The sequence below is a fragment of the Sapajus apella genome, unplaced genomic scaffold, assembly GCF_009761245.1.
Source record: "Sapajus apella isolate SASKATOON/1434 unplaced genomic scaffold, GSC_monkey_1.0 scaffold122, whole genome shotgun sequence".
In the NCBI taxonomy this organism is placed as follows: Eukaryota; Metazoa; Chordata; class Mammalia; order Primates; family Cebidae; genus Sapajus; species Sapajus apella.
Window position 1 is genome coordinate 316,262 of NW_022437062.1, and position 27,437 is coordinate 343,698.

General features: G+C 51.2%; 1 protein-coding gene and 1 non-coding gene across 6 annotated transcripts in view; one reads left to right on the forward strand and one right to left on the reverse strand.

The window, feature by feature from the left end:
* Positions 1 to 3,569: 3,569 nt before the first annotated feature.
* The window catches only part of IVD (isovaleryl-CoA dehydrogenase), a 32,785-nt gene continuing 8,917 nt past the window's right edge, over positions 3,570 to 27,437 (reverse strand). Inside the window, exons 8-14 of one of the 5 annotated variants that reach the window (XM_032261148.1) lie at positions 25,672 to 25,765; positions 25,176 to 25,257; positions 24,474 to 24,578; positions 24,305 to 24,377; positions 16,027 to 16,096; positions 9,651 to 9,668; positions 3,570 to 4,095 (exon numbers count right to left, since the gene is read on the reverse strand). In XM_032261148.1, coding sequence (XP_032117039.1) covers positions 3,987 to 4,095; positions 9,651 to 9,668; positions 16,027 to 16,096; positions 24,305 to 24,377; positions 24,474 to 24,578; positions 25,176 to 25,257; positions 25,672 to 25,765 — 551 coding nt within the window. In that variant the 3' untranslated portion in view covers positions 3,570 to 3,986. Of the gene's footprint in view, positions 4,096 to 9,650; positions 9,669 to 16,026; positions 16,097 to 21,186; positions 21,890 to 24,304; positions 24,378 to 24,473; positions 24,579 to 24,606; positions 25,070 to 25,175; positions 25,258 to 25,671; positions 25,766 to 27,437 lie in introns of those variants that run through there. The other 4 variants (XM_032261143.1, XM_032261145.1, XM_032261147.1 and 1 more) reach the window with 4 other exon arrangements.
* Positions 15,134 to 15,237, forward strand: LOC116538820. The gene has a single exon (XR_004263793.1). It is a non-coding gene; the product is annotated as a U6 spliceosomal RNA (small nuclear RNA).

The window sequence follows — 27,437 nt, forward strand, 5'->3', positions numbered from 1 at the left end:
GAAAACCCAGCCTTGGAGTGTAGCCCAGGGGCTTCGGAGGGGCTCTTCCTGCACCACACACAGCGCCCAGCCTTTCCTAGACCTTGGGACTCCAGCAGTCACCCAGGCAGCCTTTTAAGACAATCAGAGCTGCTAGCCAATATGGCTGGGAAACAAACCCCCCAGGAGCAGTTCCCCATCTGCCTCCAGAGCTGTCAAGGGGGCCCAGACTGTCTTTGCTGCTTGGGGAGACGTGTTTAAAGGAGGGGCCCCCTCAGTAGGGAAAATGTGTGAATGGAAGCTGAAAGCTAAGACTGTGGCACAGAAACGTCTCAAAGGGCCACGTTCTCCCACTGCCACTTCTCCCACCTCCCACCCTTGGGGAAGGCAAAATCTCCAAAACTGTAAAAGTAGGACACGGAAAGATTTCTCCCCTCTTTGGACAGAACAGAGGTTCCCAGCAGTGCGCCCCCCTCCCAACACATACCAGGCCAGCCCTACTCGATGCCATCTCACAGAATTCCCCCTATCCCTGTTGCAGTCTGTCCCATGGGCAAATTACTCCGTGGTAGCCCCCACTCCTCATCAGAGATTGGTGGTGGAGGGTACAACAGTGGTGGCCACTGGAGCAGAGCGATGCTACAGGCCAAGGCAGAGAAGAGAGGCTGGGCTCCTGTCTGCAGCCCACGCGGTGCTGACCTTGGCAGCCACGTCAGGCCTGATAATGGACAGGGATGGAGGCCAGGAGGGTCAGAAGAGAAATGTACCTGGTGGCAGGGAAGAAGACCCAAGTGGCAGGAAGCTCACAATCAGCCGAGGAAATGGTGGCAGGATGAGGTGGCAGGGCTGGGTGTTTTCCTTATATTGGCATCAGGGGGTCCTGGGGTGAGCAGGGGAAAGTTGTCTTATCTGGGGCCTCAGTGGGAGGGAAAGGAAGGAATACTGACTGGAGAAGAGACAGGGTAGTCATGACAGCCCACCCCACCAGCGCCTGCCCAGCAGCTGGAGGAGTTCTCCCTTCAGAACCTGCCGTGTGGGTGGCTGTCTCTGCTGCCCCAGGAGGCTCTGACTGAGTGGCCTATGGTGTGAGGACACAGGCTGGCTAAAGGCACTAAGTGTTCCTACTGTGCCAGCTCACTGAGCCACCTCTGTCCCCCCTTCCTCCCTATTGCTTGTAAAAACAAGTCAGCAAAGAAGAGGCAGGGCTACACCCTGCCTGTCCCCCAAAGGGACCTTTTGGCCTCTCCAAGCCTCCTTCACCCAACTTTCAGAGACTTCTGTGACTGGGCCTCCCTCTTTCCCAGTCCAAAGTCCTTCCACAGCTGGAAAGAGCTCCACCTCTTCCTTCTGTTCTGTAACCTTTTCTGAGTGGATGCTGCCCCCACCCCACTTCACTGGGCAGCAGTGCCAGTGCCTGGGGCCCATCACTCTTCCTCTCTCTAGCATGTTCGGCAACCCAGAGGTCCCTCACTGAAAAAAGGTTTTGGCACTTGGTCTAGAAAGAGGAATGGGTCCATCAGGTCTCCAGAGTCTTCACCGGGCTGCTGCTAGGCAGGGGCTCTCTTCACCCAGACACCTCCAGATCCATCAGGAAGGGTTAACTGCCTCAGAGGGAGATGCCGGAGAGGAAAACATCCAGGGCCAGGGCCAGGGCCAGAGAGAACACGCGGCGCACCCCTCCCCCACCACACACAACCAGACTGACAGCCGGGACAGACTGGCTGCTCCCCCATCTCCAGTCCAGCCCCAGCACCTCCCCGCCACTACCCCCCGCAGTCCCAGAAGACCGCCTGGCCTAAGATCCAACCACCTGGCACCACGCAGGGCACCCCAAAGGCAGGGCAGTCCCTGCGGTGGTGGCAGTGACCACTTTCTCCTCCCTCCAGCCCGTTCCCAGGTCCCACCTTCTTTTCTGGAGGTGGGGCAGCTCTTCTCCCACCCCCCAGAGCACCTGAAGTCTAGGTTCCAGCAACACTTACTGAGCCACCTGGCTTCTCAGTCCCACTGGACGAACTGAACGGCAAAGCTCTTTGGGGGAGGGACGCCAAGGCACCAATTAAATGCGGCCGCAACACTTGCCCCCTCCCCCATCATAGGAAGCCCCCGGGGGTGGGGGAATAAAGAAAGCTGGACTTTTATAGTCCTTTTGCTGTGACCCACTCCCTCTTAAAGGGATTGGAACACCCCTCCTTAAAGGGATCTCCAGAAATTATTTGCCCCCAGGCAAATCCTAGTGCCGAAGTCTGGTCTTTACCTGCTGGGGCCCTCTTCCCTAGGGATGGGGAGGTAGAAGGGTCCCCCTGACTCTTGAGCTGTAGGGGCAGGGTACCCTCCTGCCACCAAGAAGCTAGCTGTTGAGCGCCCAGCGAGGAACAGGACCTCTCCCTCCCCTAAAGACACCTACTGCCCCGGCCTTGAGGGTGAGGTCCCGGTGAGGAAGGGGCTGTGTGGGACTCAGTCCCTGCACAAGAAGGAACAAGGGGACTACATGCGCTCAGACTTCGGGGAACACATGTCCATGGTGCTGTGTCCAAAACCCCCATCTGCCCGCGCTAGCCTCCAGATTGCCGGCCAGGGGACGTCTCTGCAGTCTGCCTCTCCCCGAAAAAGCTGTTTCTGCATTCTCTTTCCCGTCCTCTGAACCCCGTCTCCTACCCTCTTTGGGGCCCCAGGCCTTTCTCTTGGGGTGCATTCTCTGCCCCTCACCCTAGTCGCCTTCTACGCAGCACCAACAACTGCGGACTACACCCTATTTCGGGCTCTCTCCAGCCCTAATCAGTGTCCCCGGGATCCGTCTCACCCGCCCACCCCTCAACTCCCGTCAAAGGGGTGGGGGATGGGCACCCCCCCGGCTCCCGGGAGCCCCTCAGAGTCGCATCTTCGCTCTCGGGCTCACTCGGCCCCCAGTCTCACCCTGCCTTTGGGGCTGCAGAGTTCAAGGAGGGGTGGGTGTAAGTGGGGGAGGAGGTGTCCGAGGGCACTCCAGGTTGAGAAACGGACAGAGTCGGAAGCGGGCACTCACTGAAGCCCCCCCCCGCCCCTCCTCCCTTCGCCGAGGGAGGGTTGGCGCAGCTGGGGGAGAGCTTCCCGGACGCTCCGGAGCCCTCCAGGGCCCCCACCCCAGCCACTCCCTGGAGGAAAGGCTCCCCCAAGGGCTGGAGCTCCAGAGCCCTCCCTCCGGCAGCTGCGGCAGCCTCCGGCTGAGGTCAGGCTCCACCTCCTTTCTCCAGAGGGAGAGCGCGGAAGGTTGTTTGTTGTTGGGGTGTGAGAGGGAGAAGGTTCGAGATCACCTGGCCTGGTGGGCACGGCTCCGGAGCGGGAGCTGGAGCGGGAGCTGGGCCGGGTGGGCTGGCTTGGGCAGGAGCCCGCCGCAAGGACGAAGGACTCCCCTCGCCCACCACTAGCCCCGGCTCCGAGCCCGCGGCCCGGCCGCCCCCTCGCCGCGTCCGCGCCTGGTTCTCTGGCCCGCGTGGGATGCCAGGACGCCCCAGAGGGCCTGCCTTAGGGTTACCACGGGGAGCCAAGCTTTCATGCTCTCCATGAGCTTGCACTCGGGGGCTGCAATGGGTTGGGGCTAGAGAGACAAGTAGACAGAGTGATAACTTTATGACAGCAACACGTAATGGCTGCTGAGGAGGAGGGAAGGCTGCCAGGGTCTGGTCTGCCCTGGCGAGGGGCTGGGGTGAGGTGCTGGGACGTTCCGGGAAGGGGCTAAGCCAACAGCGGAGCCTGAAGGAGCAGGCACTCTTCGGGCAGACTGCCATAGGTGGGGGAAAGATGAGGACACCCCAGGCGCAAGTACCAGCTTCAGCAGAGATGCAGAGCCTTGGTACGGGGGTGAGGCAGGAGATGAGGCTGGAGAGGTGGATAGGGCCACCTAAGCTTTTTAAACAGTGCCAAGGAGCTCTGTCCCAAAGGCGTTGGAGAACATGGGAGGACTTTGAGGAAAGCAAGCTTCTGGTCAGATCCGAGAGGCAAGTTGGGGGAGCAGCACGCGGGGTGTGAGTTCAGGCAGGAAAATGTTGCACCTCAGTTCCCTCGCAGTGCTCACCTACCCCAGGGACGTCTGACCTTGGGTCTCGCCTTCCCTCCCAGGTAGGTGTTGGGCGGAAAGGTCTGCCCTGGGGGAAAGAAAGTCCTCGTAGCGCCGCCCCCAAGCCCAGCCGCTCCTGCCTGCCGCCAACCAGGGGCTCTACCTTCTCTGTTCCCGGGGAAGAAATGGAGAGAGCCCCATGCCGCATCTCCTCCTTCACCTGCTAAGATAGGCAGCCTTCCCAGAATCTATGCCATTTCCGGAGCAGCGACAAGAAAGACAAACATGGGGACGAGCTTCACCCTCTGGGTACTTTTTCCCCACCCCACTGGAGACCAACCCTCTGGCAGTGGACGTTTCTCATGAAAATCACACAGGAACAGGGGCAAACGACATCCTGTATTGGTTTATCATTCTCACCCCAATCCCAGTAGGAATATGCAATTACTGTTGCCATTTCATATATTAGGAAATTGAGACTTAGAGCCATTCGTGCCTGGCCTGAGCCACACAGGTGGGGCTTATACCCCAGAGGGATTGTACCACTCGCCCAAGCCCTCAGCACTGACTTCTACAAGCTTGGAGAGGCTCACCCACTGGACTTCTGAGGCCGGGGATGGCGAGATTCAATAGGAAGGAGTGTTGGGGGTGTCATTGAAGCCTCATGCTATAGCCCTGCCCTTTCCTGTGAGTCTTTTCCCATGACACCTGGAAGCAGATTCCCTGGGGCTTTTCTTTGGGGTCTCCAGCATAGGTTATGTCCATTCATACTTGTTTATGGATCTCCCAGACTCATCCAGAATCCTCATCCTCAGAGTCTCAAGCCTGACTTCCTGGAAAGGTCTCCCGAAGCCCAAGTCCACCTTGCTCTCTGCTGCCCTGAACTCCACAGGGTCCAAGCTGTCTCCTTCACACATTCCTGACCAACCGCTGCTTTGCCTGTAAGTCTTTACTTATAAGACTATAAACCCCTGGAGGGCAGGCCTATGGCTTTACCATCCTCTTTATGGCTTTCTGTGTGTCTAGCACAGTCCTGGCCCCAAGAAAGGATGGCATTCTAGGTCTTTCATAACTTGGCCCCAGGACTCACAGCCCTCTACCTCTCTCCTTTCACAGGCACACTTAGGCTCCTAAACTAGTAGCCTTTGAGCAGAATTAAGCAGGCAGACAAGTTCTGCGTAACTGTCTATAGGGCTTTCAAAAAAGATTAAAATTAGGGGCCAGTGCTGAAATTTTTGGAGATTTAAAATAAAAACCTAGGTTTACAGTTTCTCTTGGAAAAAAAAAAATCTGAAGATTTACTACCCTTGGGTCACAATTTCACTTGCAACAGTCGGTTGATGCTAAGTAACAAATGCCATCTTTATGGGGTAGGCATGCTCCAGTTTACCATGGTCCCACCTTGCCCACATGAGGCATTCGTGGTACCTGAGTCCTGAAGGTTTTCAGGTGTGTGATATTTGCCCTGCATTGTGGCCACAGAGACATGGATGGGTATTGTGGTGCAGGCCTTTGGAGTGTCTAGTTCCCTTGAACCTACTCAGAGAGCCGTGTTGCATTCTCATGCCAATCTCTCACAGTACCTTCATTATTGCCACAGGAGGAGATGTTTACTGAGAACACTCCAAGATCCATGGGTCCAGGCTGGAGATGAAAAGGGAAATTAAACATGGTCCAGAGTTTGTGGGCTCTTCTGGGTGACTCCTGAGAACATGGCATGATACCAGGCAAATAGTAGCTGCCTAATAATGTTTGGTGAACTGAATGGTAAACAATTGGTAAATAGAAACTGAATGGATAAATACACAGAGAGGGGAGAATCATTCCAAGAAGCATGACATCTCTGTGATGATCTAGGTTTGGGTTGCTTGAGACTTCAGCTTCCAGGGTCACCTCCTTCACTGTTAATATAACATTCGTCTGCTCAGATATCAGATTGGAGTATGACTTCTCCCCTGAGGAACTCCCGACACTGTGGACTGGAAGTCCAGGGTGCATCCACTATGGTTGGTTCCTTTATTCCAGACCTGCAGACCCCCAGAAAGATGAGGAAATCCAGATCTGGAATGAGCAGTATATTGAGAGCCTCCAAAGCTGGCAGGAGGTCCCGAGGGGCAGGTGTCTTACAGAAGGCATGAACAGGCACTCGACATACGTTTCTTTATTTAATCCGCAAGAACTCTGGTCGGTAAATGTATTCTTAAATTTACAAACAAATGAGGAAACTGAGACCTGGAGAATCTGACTAATTGCCCAAGATCACATGGGCATGGAGTGGCTCCAAAACCTTTGCTTTTTTTCATACGGCATTTAGCATATAAAATAGAAGTCTAGCCCTTTATAGGTCTAAAACCTTTATTCTTTCTATATTTCACATAGTGTAGTGGTTAAGAATGCAGACTTTCTGAGTAGAGTCCTGGCTCTACAGCTTCTTAAAACATATAAAGTATTTAGAATAGCACCTGAGGTAGCCAAGTGTCCCCAGAACATTAGCAATTGTGAATTTACTTCATCATGCCCAAATCTGGCCATGCCTGGAACCTGCCTTGCTTCCATACTGGAATCCAGTCTTCCAACCCTGTTTTGTTCTCCCTGTCTCCCATCTGGAGCCCTGACAATGTAGCGCCTCTGGCTGTATTCTGTCCACCCAGCAGTGGGCCCCAGTCTGGCTTCAGGCAGGCAGGATGGCTCCCTTTGCTGGGTTTGGGGGAGAGGCCAGCCCCTCTTCACATGGCTTCTCCACTCCACCCTCCCAAAGCCAGGGCTATTTCTGTGGCCCTAAGCCATTTCCCTCTTCTGGAAAGATTCTCTGTGGCATCCCTAATCACATTCCTCAAGGTGAGGTAGTTCCATCTCCTATAGGTTCCCAGCCACAGCCACTGACCTCTCTAGTCTTGCAAAACCCAGAGCAGAGGAGAGAATCACCTGTGGCTCTTTTGCCATCTTCACTTAACCTCTGTGAACCCACAGCAAGAGCCAGGACCAGCCCTTTCCAGCAGACACCCTCTGGGGGGACTACAGTCTGGGCCACAAGTATGGTGTTAACCAACCATGATGCCACCTGTGCTCTGCACTGCTCAGGCACCAAGAAGACGGGAAGCCATGCAGATAGCATTGCTTCTTAAAAAAGAAAGCTACTCCACTTAGTAGAGGAGTGATCCTCAGAAACTGAAGAGCGCGTCAGAGTATATGACCAAAGCTAGACTGGGCCAGATGATTAGTAGCTGGAAAAGCGACATCAAGACTTAGATATGATAGGCCAGGCACAATGGCTCATACCTGTTATTCTAGCACTTTGGGAGGCCAAGGTGGATGGATCACCTGAGGCTAGGAGTTCGAGACCAGTCCAGCCAGTGTGGCAAAACCCTGTCTATACAGGCATGGTGACACACATCTGTAGTTCTAGCTACTCAGGAGGCTGAGACATGAGAATTGCTTGAACAGTGTTGGGGGTGGCGATTGCAGTGAGCCAAGATCGAGCTACAGCACTCCAACCGGGTGATGGAGTGAGTCTGTCTCAAAAAAAAAAAAAAAGAAAAGAAAGAGAGAAAAAGACTTAGATATGAGAGGCCTGACAATTTCTTCCCTTGATTTGTGAATATTATACTATTTTTTTTTTTTTAAAGATGGGGTTTCACCATGATGGCTAGGCTGGTCTTGAACTCCTGACCTCAGGTGATCCACCCACCTTGGCCTCCCAAAGTGCTAGGATTACAGGTGTGAGCCACCACGCCTGGCCAATATTATACTATTTTTAAAAATCTTATGAGGGCATTTATAAAAGGTACACTTGGTTATATGGACAACAACTTTTCTTTGTTGAAAGCGATTATGTGAAAGCAGCAATTGCCTTCTTCTCTCAGGGTGTATTCTGAAGCGATAGGTAATGTTCCTGGAGAGATTCCATGAGTTAGGCACTGTGTTAAGTTCTTTACATACAGTCTTAATTCCCAGCCAGTCTTATGAAGCAGATACTGTTATTATTCTCATTTTACTAATGAGAAAACTGAGGAATAGAGAGGTTCAGTAACTTCCCAGGGTCACATTAATAATAGTGGAGCCAGGGTTTAAATCCCAGCCTTGTCACTTTTAGTGATTTCTCCATCACTTCTTAAATGAGTTTCCCCAAACAATTCTCTACTCTTATGTTTTCCAAATATCTGTTAGCAACCTTTCGAATTTTTCACATGAAGTTGCTGTGAGCAACATTCATCTTGCTGTTAGATTGGGGGCAAAATGTTGCAAGTTGATTGTCATATTTCTTTATAAAAAGATATTCCTTTGACAAAGCCCTATCAAAATACCTTTCCCTGCCCTCTGCATTCACTTTGACACTGAAATATCAATATGGTCTTTCAGGAGCATCAGATACATTTCAGCCAACTTGCAACTACAGGCAAACTCAGTGTTCTCCCAATGTTTCCACTGTGGGGTAAAGGCACCAGCAGTTTTAAAAGTCAAGAACCTTGGACTCATCCTTGGCACCTCCCTCTCCCCACCTCCCAGCCACCACCCTTAGCTAATCCATCACCACAGCCTGTCATTTACTGGAGCCTCCAGCCTCACATCTCCTCCCACCTCTGCGACCAACCACAGCCCAGCCTCCCGCATCCACTCTGCCCCAGTCAGAGGGCCCTCAGTCAGAGGGATCTTTCCAAAATAGACTGCATCATAGCACACTCCTGCTTAAACCTTCCGTGACTCCTGCTTACACTCAGGATCAAGATCCAAATCTGGAACTGACTGTTGTTGCCGTCCCAGCCAGGAAGTTCTCTGATCTCATCCTTTGAGCTCAGTCACACTCTGCAACCTGCGATGCTCTCTTCCTAGCAAGACTGGCAAGCTGGTGATTCCTGGCTAAGACATACCTCCCTGACTAGGCTAGAGTGAAAACCACATCTGCATCTGCGTTGGTCCTGCTGTTTCCTCACAGCCCACCGAGTACCTGCACATGATAGGTTATCAGTAACAGCTACTCAGTGATGACCGAATGGCAGAGAAATCAAGCCTTTGCCTATGCCGCAGCAACTCTGCAGTCTGACTGCTCTGCCAGGTGGCCACAGTGCTAGACTTCCATATGAGCTTAGAAAAATACCTCCTGCTGCCACACTGCATGCCAGGTTCTGCCCGCTGCCCTTAGACACACTCATTCTGACCCAATTTGCCTGTTTTCAGGAGTGATCACCAACATTTGTACTTTTGTGATATGTGCATATTTTTAATATAAAAATTCCTGACCTGATTCATTCAACAACTGGATAACAATTGGTTATGGGTTTGACAAGGCCAACTCATTGAAATCTGGAGGCATAAAAGTTACAGTTCTGGCTTCAGCAGTTCAGATAGCTTCCCCAAGAAGCTAGAGGCTGTTGCCCCAGAACTCTGCTCTTTTAGCTGCTACCAAAAAGATGGGAGAATTTAGTTCAAGGCAAAGCCTTGAGATTCCCCACTGCCCACTCCTGCCCTCCCCGCTCCAAGGCTGCCCTTGATGAAATCCGATTTCATCTAGATAAGCTTGGTGGAGGGTGAAGGAAAGAAGTCACCCTTCTTGCAGCCCACCTCTGCCCCCAACCTCCGCTGTCCGCCCTGGGCAGGCATTCAGTATGCAAGTATTTAGTTGGAGGGAGAAGGTCCCCACTGAGCCAAGTGCAAAGTGCTGGGGATACAGCAGCAAACCAGACAGGTGGGTGTGTAGGTGGGTAGTGCTCATGCTGGGTCTTAAAGAATGGGTAACATTAAAATTGATAGGAGTGACTGAGATGTCTCATAGTTTTAATGTTTTTCTCCCCAACTAACTGGTAAACTTTTTTGGCCCCATACTGTCTTTGAACCCCTGACACCCTGGGGCATAATGATCCCTCAGCAAATGCCAGTTCTTAACTGAGGAGGGGATTAGTGAAAGTGGGGGCAGGTCACTTGAGTGGGCTGAGTGTGGGGTGTGCCAGCTGGGGGACAGGTGACTGAGTGAGGAGGCTGGCCATGTGTGGCATTCATTGTCAGGGGATGGTGGACCACAGGGGCTCAGCAGACTCTCTGAGACACAGAGAGATGAAGTTTCCATGGGGCAGCAGGGAAATGAGTTGTATGGCTGTTCCTGGTAAGTGGGCAAGATGGGTGGAGGAATGGGGCTTATCAGAGGAGCTTGTGGTGTAAGATGGCTGAGCCCACAGGAATGGCCACAGGGGTTTCCAGCCTTGGGAAAGAGGAGAATGCCCTCATTAGTGAGGGCAGTGCTGTTGGGATCCACACAGTGAGAGCTCTGAGGCAGCTGCAGACGTCCCAGGCAGGGCTGAGGAGCCTGCATTTCTCTACCCACTCCTTCTTTGGAGAGGCCTCACAGTCAATCCTATAGAAAGATTGTCTTGTTGCCCCTATTGGCAACAGGCTCCACACTTGGGGGCACTCCCAGGGCTCTTGCCCCACCCCCATGGCCTCTCTCCAGTCTCAGGAGTCCCAAACATGAGGCTGAAGCCCCTGTGGAGTTGTGGGTGATCAGGTGGGAGGACGGAAAAATTGCAGCACAAAGGTCTCTGACACCAGTGAATGGGGCACCAGGGTGAGTGTGGCTGGATTCCCAGCAGCTAGGCAGACTGGCCATGGAAGGAGAAGGCTACAGAGGGCCCCCACTTGTTCCTTCACTCAGGAGCCAGGCAGCCTCCGAGGAAGGGAGGGTATCAGGGCAGATGGAGGTCCTAAAGGCCAGCTTGCTTCGCAACCACCCACTTCTCCATCCTCAAAGGAGTGGAGGGTATACTCTGCCCAGGGGTACCTGAGAGGAAGGGGCTGGGAAGAGGTACAAGAAGAGCTAGGATTGGTTGGATATCAATATATAGGTGGTGATTCTGAACTGCTGCCAGCTTGGGCCTTGGGAGCAGTCTCAGGAAGGAAGAGCAGATCCCAGCTCTCTCAAACAGCAGCAGTCATATCAAATCCACAAACAGCCCCGTCTTTTTTTGTTTGTTTGAGATGGAGTCTCACTCTGTCATCCAGGCTGGAGTCCAGTGGCCCAATCTTGGCTCACTGCAACCTCCATCTCCCAGGTTCAAGCGATTCTCCTGCCTCAGCCTCCCGAGTAGCTGGCATTACAGGCGCATGCCACCATGCCCAGCCCATTTTTGTATTTTTAGTAAAGATGGGGTTTTGCCATGTTAGCCAGCTGGTCTTGAACTCCTGACCTCAGGTGATCTCCCTGCCTTAGCCTCCCAAAGTGCCGGGATTTCAGGCGTCAACCTGTCTGTCAGTCTTAATTAGCAACCTTGCACTGGTCTGACCCCCACCCTTCCACTCTGAGCCACTAGAAAGAAAGGAGGGGCTGGGCATGATGGAGGCCACTTATGAAGAACATCAAGTCTCCCTTCACTAGCCTTTTTGCATTTCAGGTTCCTCTTTCCCCCTATTTTAAATCTTCATTTATCCTATAGTCAAATTATCTTAATTTATCTTATAGTAAATTTCATTTAACTATTTTACTTCAACAAGTAAAGAGACCTACTGTATGCCCAGCCCTGGCCAGCCTGGCAGCATCAGACAGGACTCAAATATGAACTAAGATTTTGCTACTCCATTCCTGTAAATAGAAAAAGAATTTGTGGGAGAGGGAAGGTTGTCCTGAGAACACGTATCTTTGTAGAGGTTGCCTCTTGGGAACCCAGGCAGATGTGCAAGGGGACTCTCAAGGCAGGCCAGGCAGGCAACCCCCAGTGCTGGGCTTATCTCCCATGAGCAGCTGCGTGTTCACGCTCCTTGCCTCTGCTCCTGCAGTGTGTCTGACGGCCTCACTGAAAGTGTATGCGGAGGTATGCGTGTCCATATGTGTGCTCACCCATGTTTGCTCCTGGACGGGCACAAGGCACAAGCTGCATCTGAATGGATCTGGATCTGGAGCTGTGTCTATCTCTGCCAGCCCGAGCATAGCTCTAGTATTCTCTTCTTGCTTCCTTCCTTCCTTCCTTCTCCTACCAGCAAGGGCAGCCCTCTGTACTTCCGCCGCTGATCCACCGGCCACCTTTGAGGAATGGAGGTTCTGCCTGTGCTGAGATATCCTAGGGCCCAAAATACCTTTTTTACTTCAAGAAAATTCCCACTTACCTATCTGGCCTTATTCTTTCATGTCTTCCAGGGCAAAACTGGAGCATCCGGCTGCCTGGCAGGGTAAATGGAAACATAATTGTTGCTCTCTGAGGCTGGTCTGCGCTAAATCATCACTGTCTCCCCGGCCCCTCGCCCAGCGCATGGGTCTTAGTAGCTTGCCTATAAAGGTCTATTGAACATGTGGTTTATGGGCCTGGCTGGGGAAGCAGCGATGCACAGATGCACACTCTTTTGCCATCTGACTTCTCCCCCTTGCTGAAAATAAGCTCATGAGGTTGGCCCTGGGGCTGGCATTCAACTTTTGCCCCAAGTCATCTCTGGTGGCATCATTCTAAAAAATAGTAAACCCACAACTACTTTGGAAACAGTTTTAAATGATCTAGTAAAGTTATCAGGTGCACAGCCTACAACAGAGAAATTCTATTCCTGGGACTATACCTCGAGGAACACTTGCACATCTGTATCAGAAGATACCCATAGGAATTTTTTTCTTTTTTTTTTTTTTGAGATGGAGTCATGCTTTATTGCCCAGGCTGGAGTGCAATGGTGTGATCTCGGCTCACTGCAACCTCCACCTCCCAGGTTCAAGTGATTATTTTGTACCTCAGGCTCCCAAGTAGCTGGGATTACAGGCGCCTGTCACCACGCCCGGCTAATTTTTGTATTTTTAGCAGAGATGGGGTTTCACCGTGTTGGCCAGGCTGTTTTCAAACTCCTGACCTCAGGTGACTCACCTGCCTCACCTCCCAAAGTGCTGGGATTATAGGCATGAGCCACTGCGTCTGGCCAGGAATATTTAGAATAGCCCCAAACTAGAAACAGCCCAAATGTCCATCAACAGTAGAATGGACAATTAAATTGTTATATTTCCACATTATGGGGAAAAAAAATGGAAGGGATTACAGTCCTGCTCATTAACATGAATGAGGCTGGGTGCTGTGGCTCACACCTGTAATCCCAGCACTTTGGGAGGCTGAAGCAGGAAGATGACTTGAGCTTAGGAGACCAGCCTGGGCAACATGGTGAGACCCTGTCTCTACAAACATTTAAGAAAATAAAGAAATAGCTGAACTGGGTCTACAATCCCAGCTACTGGAGAGGATGAGGTGGGAGAATCACTTGAGCCTGGGAGGTCAAGGCTGTAGTTAGTCATGACTGTGCTGCTACACTCCAGACTGGGTGACAAAGTGAGGCCCTGTCTCAAAAACAATAAAAAATTCAAAAGAGCTAGGCATGGAGGCCACTTCAGGAGCCCAAGGCAGGCAGATCCCTTAAGCCCAGGAGTTTGAGACCAGCCTGGGCAACATGGTGAAACCCAATCCCTACAAAAAATACAAAAATTAGCTGAGCATCATAGCACACCCCTGTAATCCCAGTTACCTGGGAGGTCCAGGTGGGAGGATGGCTTGAGCCCAGGAGGTTGAGGCTGTAGTGAGCTGTGATCATGAGCAGAGTGAGACCCTGTTTCAAAACAAAACAAAAACAAGAAAACAAAACCTATATAATGAATGAAAAAGCAAGACATGGAAGAATATATATATATGGTATGAATCCAGCTATAGAAAGTTGGAAATCAGGCTACTTAATATTGTTCAGGGATCTATACAGAGGCAGGAAGCCATCAAGAAAGGTAAGGGGAGGAGCCGGACGTGGTGGCTCACGCTTGTAATCCTAGCACTTTGGGAGGCTGAGGTGGGTGGATCACCTGAGGTCAGGAGTTCAAGACCAGCCTGGCCATCATGGTGAAACCCCATCTTATTAAAAAAAAAAAAAAAAAAAAAAAAAGGTAAGGGGAGGATTATCATCAAATTCAAGGTGGAGGCTCTCTTGGGGCAAATGTGTCAAGGAGGAGCACATGGGCTTGGAATACTCTTCATTGACCTGCATGTTGGATACACAGGAGTTTATTTTATTATTTTTCACACTGCATATGTGCATGTTACATACTCTCCCATATATACCATGTATTTTACACAAGAACACAGATGGTGTGTGCTTCTGCTCTGCCCCTTTCCCCATCCAGCTCCCTTTCTCATCCTCAGCTGGCAGAGGAGGGGGTCACGGTCTTTTATCACAGCTTCCTTCTTCTGTCTCTGAGTGGGTCAGAGGAGTATGGGGGGTGAGGGCCTCCCTTCTGCAGCTGGGCCCCAGCCACTCCAGGGTGGGAAGGCCTGGAGAAAACAGGGACAGGCAAAGCCGGCTGGCCCTGCTGTTTCTGCCAATGCTGGGATTAGGCCAGGGCTCTGGCCCACCTGTCATTTCACTCATTCAGGATGAACATAGCCACTGAGCACTTACTGTGAGCCCTGGGTGCTATTGGGAGGGTTCAGATAAGTAAGAGATGGTCTTTGACCTCAAAGATAGTATAATACACTCAGAGAGCACCATATACCCAAAAAAACTGTATGCCAGCAAAATGTGAGCTAAGTGTCATGTGACTACTCATCTACTGTTTCAGTAAACATTTGTTGTACACCTATTACATGTTAGGAACTGTGCTGGATGGTCATCATGTAAAGACAGTTAAATCACGGTCCTAATTAACTGGGCGTGGTGGCAGGTGCCTATAATCCCAGCTACTCAGGAGGCTGAGGTAGAGAACTGCTTGACCTGGGAAGCGGAGGTAGCAGTGAGCCGAGATCGCGCCATTGCACCGCACTCCAGCCTGGGCAAGACGGAGTGAGACTCTGTCTCAAAAAAAAAAAAAAAAAATCACAGTCCTGGCCCTCAAGTTCATAGCCTGCCTAATGCCGGGGAAACAGACTCTTGTGGAATAAACACAACTGTGTGGCAAGCCCATCAGTATAGATATGCCCAGGGAGAAGGAGGAAGGGGACCCATCCAGGGTGGGTGACATGAAGACAGGGGAGCAAGAAATGGTTGGGGAAGGGAGGTCTTCCTGAAGGAGGCAGGCCCTGGCTTAAAGCTTTAGAGATGAGGAAGCAAGAGAAAAGTTGAAGGGCTGGGAGGACTTCCCAAGCTGCCCCAGACCAGCTGGGCCAAAGGCACAGGGGTAAGAAATACAGCAGTGTGCTTGCTTCAGAAGCACATATACTAAAATTGGAATGACACAGAGATTAGCATGGCCCCTGCGCAAGGATGACACGCAAATTCGTGAAGCATTCCATATTTTTTTTTACACTGTTGGTGGGAGTGTAAATTAGTTCAACCATTGTGGAAGACAGTATAGCGATTCCTCAAGGACCTAGAAATAGAAATTCTATTTGCCGGCAATCACATTACTGGGTATACATCCAAAGGATTATAAATCGTTCTACTTATAAGGACATATGCACACAAATGTTCACTGCAGCACTGTTTACAGTAGCAAAGACCTGGAACCAACCCAAATGCCCATCGATGACAGACTGGACAGGGTAAATGTGACACATATACACCATGGAATACTATGCAGCCATAAAAAATGATGAGTTTCATGTCCTTTGTAGAGACATGGATGAACCTGGAAGCCATCATTCTCAGCAAACTGACACAAGGACAGAAAATCAAACACCACATGTTCTCACTCATAGGTGGGTGTTGAACGATGAGAACACATGGACACAGGGAGGGAAGCATCACACACTAGGGTCTTTCGGGGGGAAATAGGGGAGGGACAGCGGGGGGTGGGGAGTTGGGGAGAGAGAGCACGGGGAGAAATGCCAGATATAGGTGAAGGGGAGGAAGGCAGCAAATCACACTGCCATGTGTGTACCTATGCAACAATCTTGCATGTTCTTCACATGTACCCCAAAACCTAAAATGCAATTAAAAAAAAAAAAAGAAACACAGCAGTGAGGAATCCTTGCAACAAGAACACAAACATTCAGCAGGGAAGGAGGAAAGCAGCAGAAGGGGAAGGCCCAGGGAGATTAGAGTCATATTTGCCTTGCCAAGCCTTAGATATTATAGGTGCTGGCAGCCACTGAAGAATTTTTAGGGGAGCTTGATAGTTCACTGGTTCAGTGTAGAGGAAGGGTTGAGGGGCATGGCCTGGAAGAAGGGAGGCAAGTTGGCAGGATGTTGAAGATCCAAGAAATATTTAAGAGATACCAGGCTAGCCTCTGAGAGTGGGTGGGTGGCGGGTGAGGGAGAGGCTGAATTCTGCAATGGTCCCTGCAAAAGTAACCAGGTAGCGCACACAGGAAGAGGAGAGCTCCCACTTGGCACTAGCATAGCTGTGGGCTCTGGGTACCAAGTGTGGGCAGGGGCTGGGGACAGCCAGGAATGTGGATGGGGCTCTGCAGCACCTGATTCCAGGGCTCCCAAACACTGGCCCATGGACAGGGCTGGCCAGAGGAAGTAAAAAAAGTATGGCCATAAATTTTCATAAATCAAATGTATATACTTTAAAGAACTGTCCTTGGTCCGGGCGCGGTAGCTCATGCCTGTAATCCCAGCATTTTGGGAGACTGAGGCGGGTGGATCATGAGGTCAGGGGTTCAAGACCAGCCTGGCCAATATGGTGAAACCCCCGTCTCTACTAAAAATACAAAAATTGGCCAGCGTGGTCGTGTGTGCCTATACTCCCAGCTACTTGGTAGGCTGAGAAAGAATAATTGCTTGAACCCGGGAGGTGGAGGCTGCAGTGAGTCCAGATTGTGCCGCTACACTCCAGCCTGGGTGACAGAGATTCTGTCAAAAAAAAAACAAACAAACATACAATTAAATCAATAAGTAAGCATGTCACTTAGAGGCATGAAGTGAATTACCAAAAGAAGCTCCTTAAAGATTCAAAAGTGGTTTTGTCCTGGGATTGGGAATGGGGATAGGAGGGACAGGGGACTTTTATTTTTTTAAATGAGCTTTTGAAAACTAGTATTTTTTAAAACTGTGAACATGAAACACATACAAAAATTTAAGGACTGGGGACACTGGCTCAGTGCCTATAATCCGAGCCTGTTGGGAGGCAGAAGCATGAGGATCTCTTGAGCCCAGGAGTTTGAACCCAGCCTGGGCAACATGGTGAAAGCCTGGCTCTACAAAAAATACAAAAATTAGTCTGGCATGGTGGTGCATGCCTCTAGTCCCAGATACTGGGGGGGTGGCAAGGGGGACGGCTGAGGCCAGAGGATTGCTTGAGCCAGGGAGGTCAAGGCTGCAGTAAGCTGAGATCAAGCCACTGCACTCCAGCCTGGGTGACATAGTGGGAACCTGTCTCAAAAAAAATAAATAAATAAAAAATAAAAATCCTGGCCATTGTCTGAGTTTGTATCCTTTATCTTTTTTTTTTTTTTTTTGAGATGGAGTTTTGCTCTTCTTGCCCAGGCTGGAGCAACAAGCCTAAGCCTCAGCCTCAGCCTCCCGAGTAGCTGGAATTACAGGCATGCACCACCACGCCTGGCTCATTTTTTATATTTTTAGTAGAGACGGGGTTTCTCCATGTTGGTCAGGCTGATCTCGAACTCCTGGACTCAAGTGATCCACCTGCCTTGGCCTCCCGAAGTGCTGGGATTACAGGTGTGAACCAACGTGCCCAACCCCTTTATACTTTTTGTTAGAAATGACCATTCTTGTCCAGGCACCGTGGCTCAAACCTGTAATCCCAGCACTTTGAGAAGCTGAGGCTGGTGGATCACTTGAGGCCAGGAGTTAGAGACCAACCTGGCCAAGATGGTGAAACCGTCTCTACTAAAATACAAAAAATAGCCGGGCATGGTGGCACATGCCTGTTATCTCAGCTATTTGGGAGGCTGAGGCATGAGAATCGTTTGAACCCAAGATGCGGAGGTTGCAGTGAGCTGGGTTGCGCCATGCACTCCAGCCTGGGTGACAAAGTGAGACTCTTAAAAAAAAAAAAAAAAAGGCCTTGTATGAAATGATGGTAACAGAGGATAGCCTTCTCCTCCCCGCCCACCTTTTAATGTACTTATTGGCTAAAACAAAACGTCATTGAGTCCTGAAATCCCAGACTGGGAGCCTTGGAACCAGAACCCCGGGCAAAGGCCAGATAGACGGGCTCTGCGCGTCTGCAATCCTGCGGTCAGCCGGCAGGGGGCAGGCGAGCTCCATGCGGCACCTGAGCTGGGTCTGGCGAGCCAGTGCTGCGCTCCAAGAAGTGCGCTGCCCCGAGGGAGAGGGTCAGAGGAAGGACTCTGGACCCGCCCTAGGCTGGCGGTCTCGACAGATGACCACCCAGGTCCTAGTCCCAGCTCCCACCCAGCAGGTGGTGGACTGGGCACGCCTCCCCAGACCACATACTGCGTTTACACCAGCCCTAGTCCATCCCGCCAAGGGCAACTCACCTTACCGGTCTTCTGGAAGGGGGCCCTGCGCGAAACCTTGCCTCCCACACCGGTTATGCAAAGATTAAGGAGCTCAGACTTGAGAGGGTTACACGGTTGTTATCACTAGATTATATGGATTTAGAAATAGGACTCAGGCTCCTGGGGAAGCCCGCTCTAGGACCCACAGGGTTGTAGCCGTAGTCTAGAATCACCTGTGGGGATGCGATTAGGTCTGGGGCAGGATCCAGGAACCTGCATTTTTCTTCCTGGTTGCCAAATTCTGATAAGGGGTGTGCTCAGACCATGCTTAAACAACATCCCTAGGTTCTGTTGCCCTTCCACAGGGCAGGCAGCATCAACAGCAACACTCTGTCCTGAGAGTGTGACCTGCCTAAAATTGGAGTGGAATAAGAGGCCGCCGGGGAGGGAGCAGTGCTGGCGGCTGTGCTGCAGATTTGCCCAACGCGTGTAGACAACCAAACACACCCACCAGAACCAAAGCAGACGTGCCCCTTGCTCTTCCATTTACCACGCAGGCTACACGGTTCATTTTGGTTTTTTGCTTTTATTTTTAAAAGATTTCTCTTTTGCTTCACACACAAAATCAGGAGAGCAATCATCTCCCCAAGTCGGCAGGGCTTAGACAAACTGGATGAATTCTGCCACACTGTATCTTAGTGTGTGGTTGCTCCAGCCACACACTAAACCAGCGAGATGGCCCTTTTAGTCACATTCATCTCCAACACAGCAAGGGACAAAACAGGGATGTGAAAGGACTGCCTATGAGCTCAGGATTTTGCCCTCAGGATGGGACTGAACTGGGGTTGGTGAGGAGCTAACCCCACCTGTGGAGACTGAAGCTGGGAACAGCACTTGGCTGCAGGCCAGGACCAAAAGCCAGGATAGGCGCCACTGGGCTGAGAGCCAAGAAAACCAGTTCCCTCTTACAGGAGCTCAGGAGTCTAACAACCCAGACCCATTCCCTTCTCAGACCACCCTCTATCCAGACTCCTGTACAGTGGGGCCCCAGGCTGGAATTCTCAGAACACCCATTTTTGCCACCAGCAGATCTGGATTCTAGTTCCAGTTTAGACCTAAAGAAAGCCAAATTGTGTTGATCTTTTTAAAAACATAGGGGTGGTTTTCAGAAATGTGTAAGCTTCCTTCTGCTGTATGAACACTCTGGGCTCCCCGCTTCCTTGAAAACTCACTGGGAGATCTGGGAAAGGGAGGCTGAGACCTTTATCCTAAGGGCTGATTTTACCTTCCTGTCTCTCATGAAAGGACGGGCTGGAGGGCATGAATAGGGCCTGGGCCAGCCACTCTCCAAGGACACAAGCTGAATCCAGACAGGAAGCAGTGGCGAACGGATTGCTTCTCCCCAAAAACACTGGTTTAGAAGCAGAGGGTTTGCTTCACAATGTATTTAATACAAATGGCAGCAGTCACTCTGCAGTTCTAACAAAATTAGCCATAGGGTGTCTGGAGAAGGTACACAGGCAGCCTCAGCTGGAATCAGGCCAGCCCATTCAGGCATGCTCGGGTAGGGCCTGTGCCTGCTGCCCAGTCAGCTGTGGGTGGTCACATGGCCAGGACTGGACGGTGTCCATGGCAGGGCAGTGCACAAGGGCTCAGAGGTGCTCCTCAGGAGGAGCCAGTCTCCAATAGCACACAAAAGCACGCTGCCTTCTGCTCTGCCCCACTGCAGACTCTTAGCAGCACGTGTTCATTTATCTTTCTTTTTTGAGACATTCTTGCTCTATGGCCCAAGCTGGAGTACCGTGGTGCCATCTTAGCTCATTGCAACCTCTGTCTCCTGGGTTCCAGCGATTCTCCTGCCTCAGCCTCCCGAGTAGCTGGGATTACAGGTGTGTACCACCATCCCCGGCTAAATTTTTGTATTTTTAGTAAAGACAGGATTTCACCACGTTGGCCAGGCTGGTCTCGAACTCCTGAGCTCAAGTGATCCACCTGCCTCGGCCTCCCAAAGTGTTGGGATTATAGGCGTGTGCCATGGCACCGAGGCATCATTTTTAAATTTTAAATTATTATTTTTTGAGATGGAGTCTCACTCTGTTGCCCAGGCTGGAGTGCAGTGGCACAATGTCAGCACACTGCAACCTCTGCCTCTCGGGCTCAAGCGATTCTCCTGCCTCAGCCTCCTGAGTCACTGCAATTACAGGTATGCGTCACCATGCCTAGCTAATTTTTTTTTTTTTTGTATTTTTAGTAGAAATGGGGTTTCACCATATTGGCCAGGCTGGACTCAAACTCCTGACCTTGTGATCCGCCTGCCTTGGCCTCCCAAAGTGCTGGGACTACAGGCATGAGCCACCGCGCTCAGCCCATTTACTTTTATTTTTAGACACAGGGTCTCACTCTGTTGCCCAGGCTGGAGTACAGTGGCCCCATCATAGCTCACTATAGCCTTGAACTCCTACGTTCAAGTGATCTTCCCGCTTCGGTCTCCCAAAGTGCTGGGATCACAGGTGTGAGCCACCATGCCTGGCCAAGCACATGCGTTCACAAGCTAGGAGCTGATACCTTAGAAACTGGAAGAAACAAGGGCTAGGTTTTGTTTGTTTTGAGTTTCGCTCTCATCCTCCAGGCTGGAGTGCAATGGTGCAACATTGGCTCACTGCAACCTCTGCCTCCTGGGTTCAAGCAATTCTCCTGCCTCAGCCTCCCAAAGTAGCTCGGATTACAGGTGTCTGCCACCACGCTCAGCTAATTTTGATGTATTTTTAGTTGAGACAGGGTTTTACCATGTTGGCCAGGCTGGTCTTGAACTCCTGACCTCAGGTGATCCACCCACCTTGGCCTTCCAAGTGATGGGATTATAGGCATGAGTCACTGTGCCTGGCTGGGCTAGGCTTTTTGTATTTTTTTTTCTCCCAGAAAACAGACTGCAAGTTAAGTATGGCTTATCCAAAATGCTTGGAACCAGAACTGTCTCCGATTTCAGGATTAGGGATATTCAACCTGTACCCAGTTCTAGAACATGGAGGGGGCCATGATTCTGCTGTGCTTGAGCAGAGAGATCTCCCTGTCAGAGGCCTCACCCAAGAGGAAGAGGTGGGTACCTGCATGCCCCTAGATGCCTACTCTGGGAGGTGGGATCGGAAGTTAGAGAGCAAGGGCACAGAGTCACCAAAGCCCATCCGAACAATCCCCCGACAATATGCTTCCTGCTGAGTCCATTTTAAATTACAGAACACTAGTCCTGGCACTGGCCTGGCTGTGAGGCCCATGTGCTTGGCAGCCGTTATGTAGAATGTTGTAGAATGCAACCTCATCCAGAGGCCAGAGGGTTGACGCAAGAAGAGCAGCTGGGCAGGAGGGCCTGCTGTGGCCAGGGTGGGAGAGCCGCCACATCTCTACTTCCCAAGAAAGGCCTCTAGGTGCAGGGAAAGGGGGTCTTGGGACTAGTCAAAGTCCGCATTGAAGGCTCTGCCGATGACCAGCCGCCTCACCTCACTGGTTCCAGCCCCTATCTCATACAGCTTGGCATCTCGAAGAAAGCGGCCCATGGGAAAGTCATTGATGTAGCCATTGCCACCTGCAACCAGGGTTTGGGCAGAGAAGGAAGGAAGTGACTGACAGTGGGTGAAACAAAGACAGCAAACAGAAGGCCAAGTATATAGAACAGGCCACAGGAGAGACTGATTAAAGAGAAGCAGCAAAGGGAGCGAGAGGGAGGGGTTTGGGGAATACACTAGTCCCACCTTATCTTTGGGGGATACATTCCAAGACCCCAATGGATGCCTGAAACTGTGGACAGTACCAAACCCCGTATATATATATTTTCCCTATACATACATACTTATGAGAAAGTTTAATTTATGAGTTAGGCAAAGTAAGAGATTAACAATAATAATCCTAAAATAGAACTATTATAACCACATGCCAGCATCATTACTCTTGCAGTTTGGGGCCACTTAGTAAAATAAGGGTTACTTGGACACAGGCACAGTGTTACTGAGACGGCTGAATGGATACCCTAGGTGACTACCAACAGGCAGGCAGCCCACACAGCATGGATACGCTGCACAAAAGGATGACTCACTACCCAGCATGGCAGAGGAGCATGGCACAACACTTATCACGGTTTTTAGGATGGTGTGGACTTTAAACTTATGAATTGTTTATTTCTAGGAACTTCCATTTAGCTTTCTTTCTTTCTTTTTTTTTCGAGACGGAGTTTCGCTCTTGTTGCCCAGTCTGGAGTGCAATGGCACAATCTAGGCTTACCGCAACCTCTGCCTCCTGGGTTCAAGTGATTCTCCTGTCTCACCCTCCCGAGTAGCTGGGACTACAGGCATGCTTCACCATGCCTGGCTAATTTTGTAATTTTGGTAGACAGGGTTTCTTCATGTTGGTCAGGCTGGTCTCGAACTCCTGACCTCATGTGATCTGCCCACCTCGGCCTCCCAGAGTGCTGGGATTACAGGCGAGAGTCACTGCGCCTGGCCCCCGGCTTTTTTTTTTTTTTTTTTGAGCCAGAGTGTCCCTCTTGTCACCCAGGCTGGAGTGCAATGGCACGATCTCCGGTCACTGCAACTTTCACCTCCTGGGTTCAAGCGATTCTTCAGCCTCAGCTTCTCAAGTAGCTGGGATTACAGGCGCCTGCCACTATCCGCGGCTAATTTTTTTTGTATTTTTAGTAGAGACAGGGTTTTAGCATATTGGCCAGGCTGGTCTCCAATTGCTGACCTCAGGTGATCCACCTGTCTCAGCCACCAAAGTGCTGGGATTATAGGCGTGAGCGACCGCACCCGGGCTTTTCTGTTTTTTTTTAGAAGAAGTCTCGCTCTGTCACCCAGGCTGGAGTGCAATGGCGCAATCTCAGCTCACTGCAACCTCTGCCTCCCAGGTTCCAGTGATTCTCCTGCCTCAGCCTCCCAAGTAGCTGGGACTACAGGCGTGCATCATCACGCCCAGTTAATTTTTGTATCTTTAGTACAGACGGGGTTTCACCATGTGGTCCAGGCTGGTCTCCAACTCCTGACCTCAGGTGATCCGCCTGCCTCAGCTTCCAAAAGTGCTGGGATTACATGCGTGAGTCACTTCACCCAGCTCCATTTAGTATTTTTGGACCTTGGTTGACCACAGTAACCGAAACCATGGAAAGACAAGCCGAAGAAAAGAGGGGACTCCTGTGCCTTGTTGGGGGTAGGGTGGGTAAGAGGTTGTGGCTGAAAGGCCACCCAGAGTGTTGAGGATACCAAACAAAGAAATGGCAGAGCCATTGGCAGACACGGCAAGCAGGGACGAGAAGACGCTGGCGTAGCAGCTCGAGAATTCAAACCTCGGCTGCCCGGCTCAGGTCTGTGCTCTTAACCACTGCACAGCATGGAAACAAGGCTGGTCTACCTGAGACATCTCCCTTTCCCCATTTCCTAGTATCTATGAAACCGGGCAGGGAGAATGAGATGGGGGTGTTGCCGAAGGCAATAGCAACTCCTGGTTTCTAGCAGTTTTCTCATTAGCTTTCCATTTCTTCCTTTATAACTGGGACAGAAAGAGCCTAAAGGTGCCAGCTCAGCTGGGCCTAGCATAAGCACATAGTGAGAAGTGGAGAGGCAACCGCTTTTTCTTTTTTTTTTTGATATGGAGTCTCGCTCTTTCACCCAGGCTGGAGTGCAATGGTGTGATCTCGGCTCACTGCAACCTCCACCTCCCAGAATTAAGTGATTTTCCTGCTTAAATTTTCCTCACCCTCCCAAGTAGCTGGGATTACAGGCATGTGCCATCATGCCCGGCTAATTTTTGTATTTTTATTAGAGATGGGGTTTCTCCATGTTGGCCAGGCTGGTCTCAAACTCCTGACCTCAGGTGATCCATGTGCCTTGGCCTCCCAAAGTGCTAGGATTAGAGGCATGAGCCACTGCACCCACCCCAAAACCACTTTCTGAAGCAGCTACAGGCCCCAAGAGCAAGGGAGCCCTAGGAATGAGGAGTGGGGGCCACTTACCAAAACACTGAATGCCATCCAGGGCTACCTGTGTGGCACACTCAGCTGAGTAAAGAATCACACCTGCACAGTCCTATGGGAGGAAGGTCGGGTCAGCAGGGGCCTTCGAGACACACAGACAGCAAGGCCTGCAGCCGGCCCACTCTCCCCCACTGAGCATGGCCCTCACCTTGGCAGTGCAGTGGCCCTCATCGCAGGCCTTGGCGACATTGTAGACATACTGCCGACACGCCATGAGGCGGGTGTACATGTCAGCCATCTTCCCCTGCATCAACTGGGCACAAAGGGAGGTCACAGGTCAACATGCTGGAACACTCTCCCAGTTACGAAAAGCAGGTCAGCAACGGCAATAAGACAGCCAAGGATGAGGAAGCAGGTGCATGGAGAGTAGATGGGATTTACCCAGGATGGCGGAGTTGGATAGCCAGATGTAGGAGTTAGAACGGCCAGAGAGTGGCTGTTCCACGGCCCACACTGAACCCTGCAGTGGCCATCACTGCTTCTGAAAGGCATGGCTCCCAAGGCACCATCTACTGCAATGCTTATTACCTTCCAGCAGCTTTTTCAGACCAGGTCTAACTGCAAATGGCAACCTCTTTCCCTTCTGCCCCCACAACCTGCATGCTTCACTCTCCAACCTCACAATGTCTAGTTCATTCATCTTACACAGGAATCGAGGTGGCAATGTGACAAACTTCCTGATGACTTCCAGAGCCCAGCTGCACACTGAGGAAAACTGCATTCCAAGCAGTCAAGCTGAATTTGCTAGAGAAGATAGTAAACATCCACGGTGCCCGCCCCACTTCCTCTCTCTTCAAAGAAAACTTTAGCCCAGTTGAAGAGCACATGTCAGCAAAAGCACTCGGCTCACCTGGAAGTGGCCAATCTTCTGGCCAAAGGCTTCCCTCACGTGCAGGTAGGGAATGGTGTGGTCCAGGACCGCTTGCATGAGCCTGCCAGAAAGGAGAAAGGCCCCATGAGCACCTCCTCATCCCACCACCAGGTGCAGAGGCAAAACGCTAGTGTGGGAAGTCCGGAGTCCCAGGGAGGAGAAAAGCAGCTTCAGAAACTTGCCACAGTTATGGCCGTGACTGACCGCAGGTACAGGGGGTGTTAGAGCCCAGATGTTTCACAGCTGAGTAAGTCACCCCCTGCTCCTCAGGCCTTTTGTCTGTCACTTAATTAAATTTCCCTGCAGTGGGAAGAAATTAAACACGGGAGGAGGAGGTTCTTTTTGTCTCCCAGGAGAGTGCAGGGCCAGGAGATGGCTTCCTTTGGCCACCCAAGGGGAAGGCTGCTGCTGCTCATGGTGGGTCACCCACAAAGAAGGACAACAGAGCTCAGCTTCCCCCAAGCCTCACACTTACCCAAGAGGCCCCCCGGCCAGCACCAGCCGCTCCAGGTCCAGCCCACTCATCAGCACGTAGACACCCTTATTCTGATGGCCGAGGATGTTGGCAGCTGCCAGAATAAATGCTGGTCAGAGGGAGAGAGCTGTGCACAGCCTCCTCACTTTTATAAAAGGTACTAGATTTGGAAACATGGCTCTCAAGTAAGGCAAATATGTCAACTGACCTTCAACTAAGGTTCCAGGTGAAAGAAAAGGATCAGGTATACCCCTTCCAGTCAGAAGTGGAGCTGCCAGGACCCCCACCCCATCCACAAGGCCAGCCACAAAGCCCAGGGTTGTTAGATCTTTCCCTTCCCTCTCTGGACTCCCTTAGATGGGAAAGAAGAAAAGCTAATTGGTCTAGAAGTCGCCCATCCCCTGCCTGACTCTTTCTACACAGGCACCTATAAAGAAACCAGAGAGTTACTCTTTCCGCCAGGTAGAGTCAGCTCTGATCCAATGTCAGCTCCCTGCAGGGTAGTCCATGAAGCTTTTTTTCCAGGAGACAGGCCATTCAGAGCTAGTGACAGAAGCTGCTGAGCACCTCTCCACCCAGTAAGCCAGGACACAGGATGGTCTTGGAGGTGTGGGCAGGAAAATGAGTTGACACCACGGACCTGTCTTTAATGCTCGCTGGATTTTTCCCTCCAAAGAAGGAGCTGAACAGATCCCCTTCCCTGGATGCTCCTTATAATTAAAGCACATTTTTCTGGGCTGTCGGATTATGGGTGTTAGGCATAGTATATATATGGCTGAGGAGGAAAGCTAACGTGATCAAATCCATGCCCCTGGCCAGGCGTGGTGTCTCACGCCTGTAATCCTGGCACTTTGGGAGGCCAAGACGAGTGGATCACCTGAGGTCAGGAGTTCAACAGCAGCCTGGCCAACACGGTGAAACCCTGTCTCTACAAAAAATACAAAATTAGCTGAGCGTGGTGGCATGTGCCTATAATCCCAGCTACTCGGGAGGCTGAGATAGGAGAATCATTTGAACCCGGGAGGTGGAGGTTGCACTCCAGCCTGGGCAACAAGAGTGAAACTCCATCTCAATAAAAGAAAATTGGCTGGGCAGGGTGGTGTGTGCCTGTATTCCCAGCTACTTGGGAGGCTGAGGTAGGAGAATCGTTGGAATCCAGGAGGTGGAGGCTGCAGTGAGCCAACCTCACGCCACTATACTCTAGCCTGGGTGACAGGGTGAGACTCCTCAAAACAAAAAAAACCCTAAACAACAAATCCATGTCCCTGGTCTGGTTAGCACATGATGGCTGCACTGGTTCTCCCACAGCGCTCTACCATGTCACACTTCAGTTCCTCGGGAGAGAAAATACTCACACCCAAACAGAACTGCCTTCTCTTCACTAAGTGTGACTTCCACCAGTGGATTCAGATGTGTTTTTATAGCATCATTAATACTAAAAATGAATAACTCATTTAAAAAGCTTTTTTACAAAAATATGAGTTGATGAGTTACATGCAGCAGACAGGCAAAAGTAGAGAAAGACTGAAGCACATCAGTGGGAAAGGATAGGTCTGACCCCTCTCCTCCGGCTACTGTATACAGACCTCACGCGGAGTGTGCCATGCCGGTGAGGAATGCTACTGCAGGGATCTGGCCAGGAAGGAGCGCTGTCCAGCAGCCCCAGCCCAGCGCCATAGTGCCGAGCCTCTCTAACCCAGAGGCTTTCTCAGCTTGAGAACAGCCACATCAGCCTGGAAGGGGGTCAGGAGAGGGGCTCCCCAGTT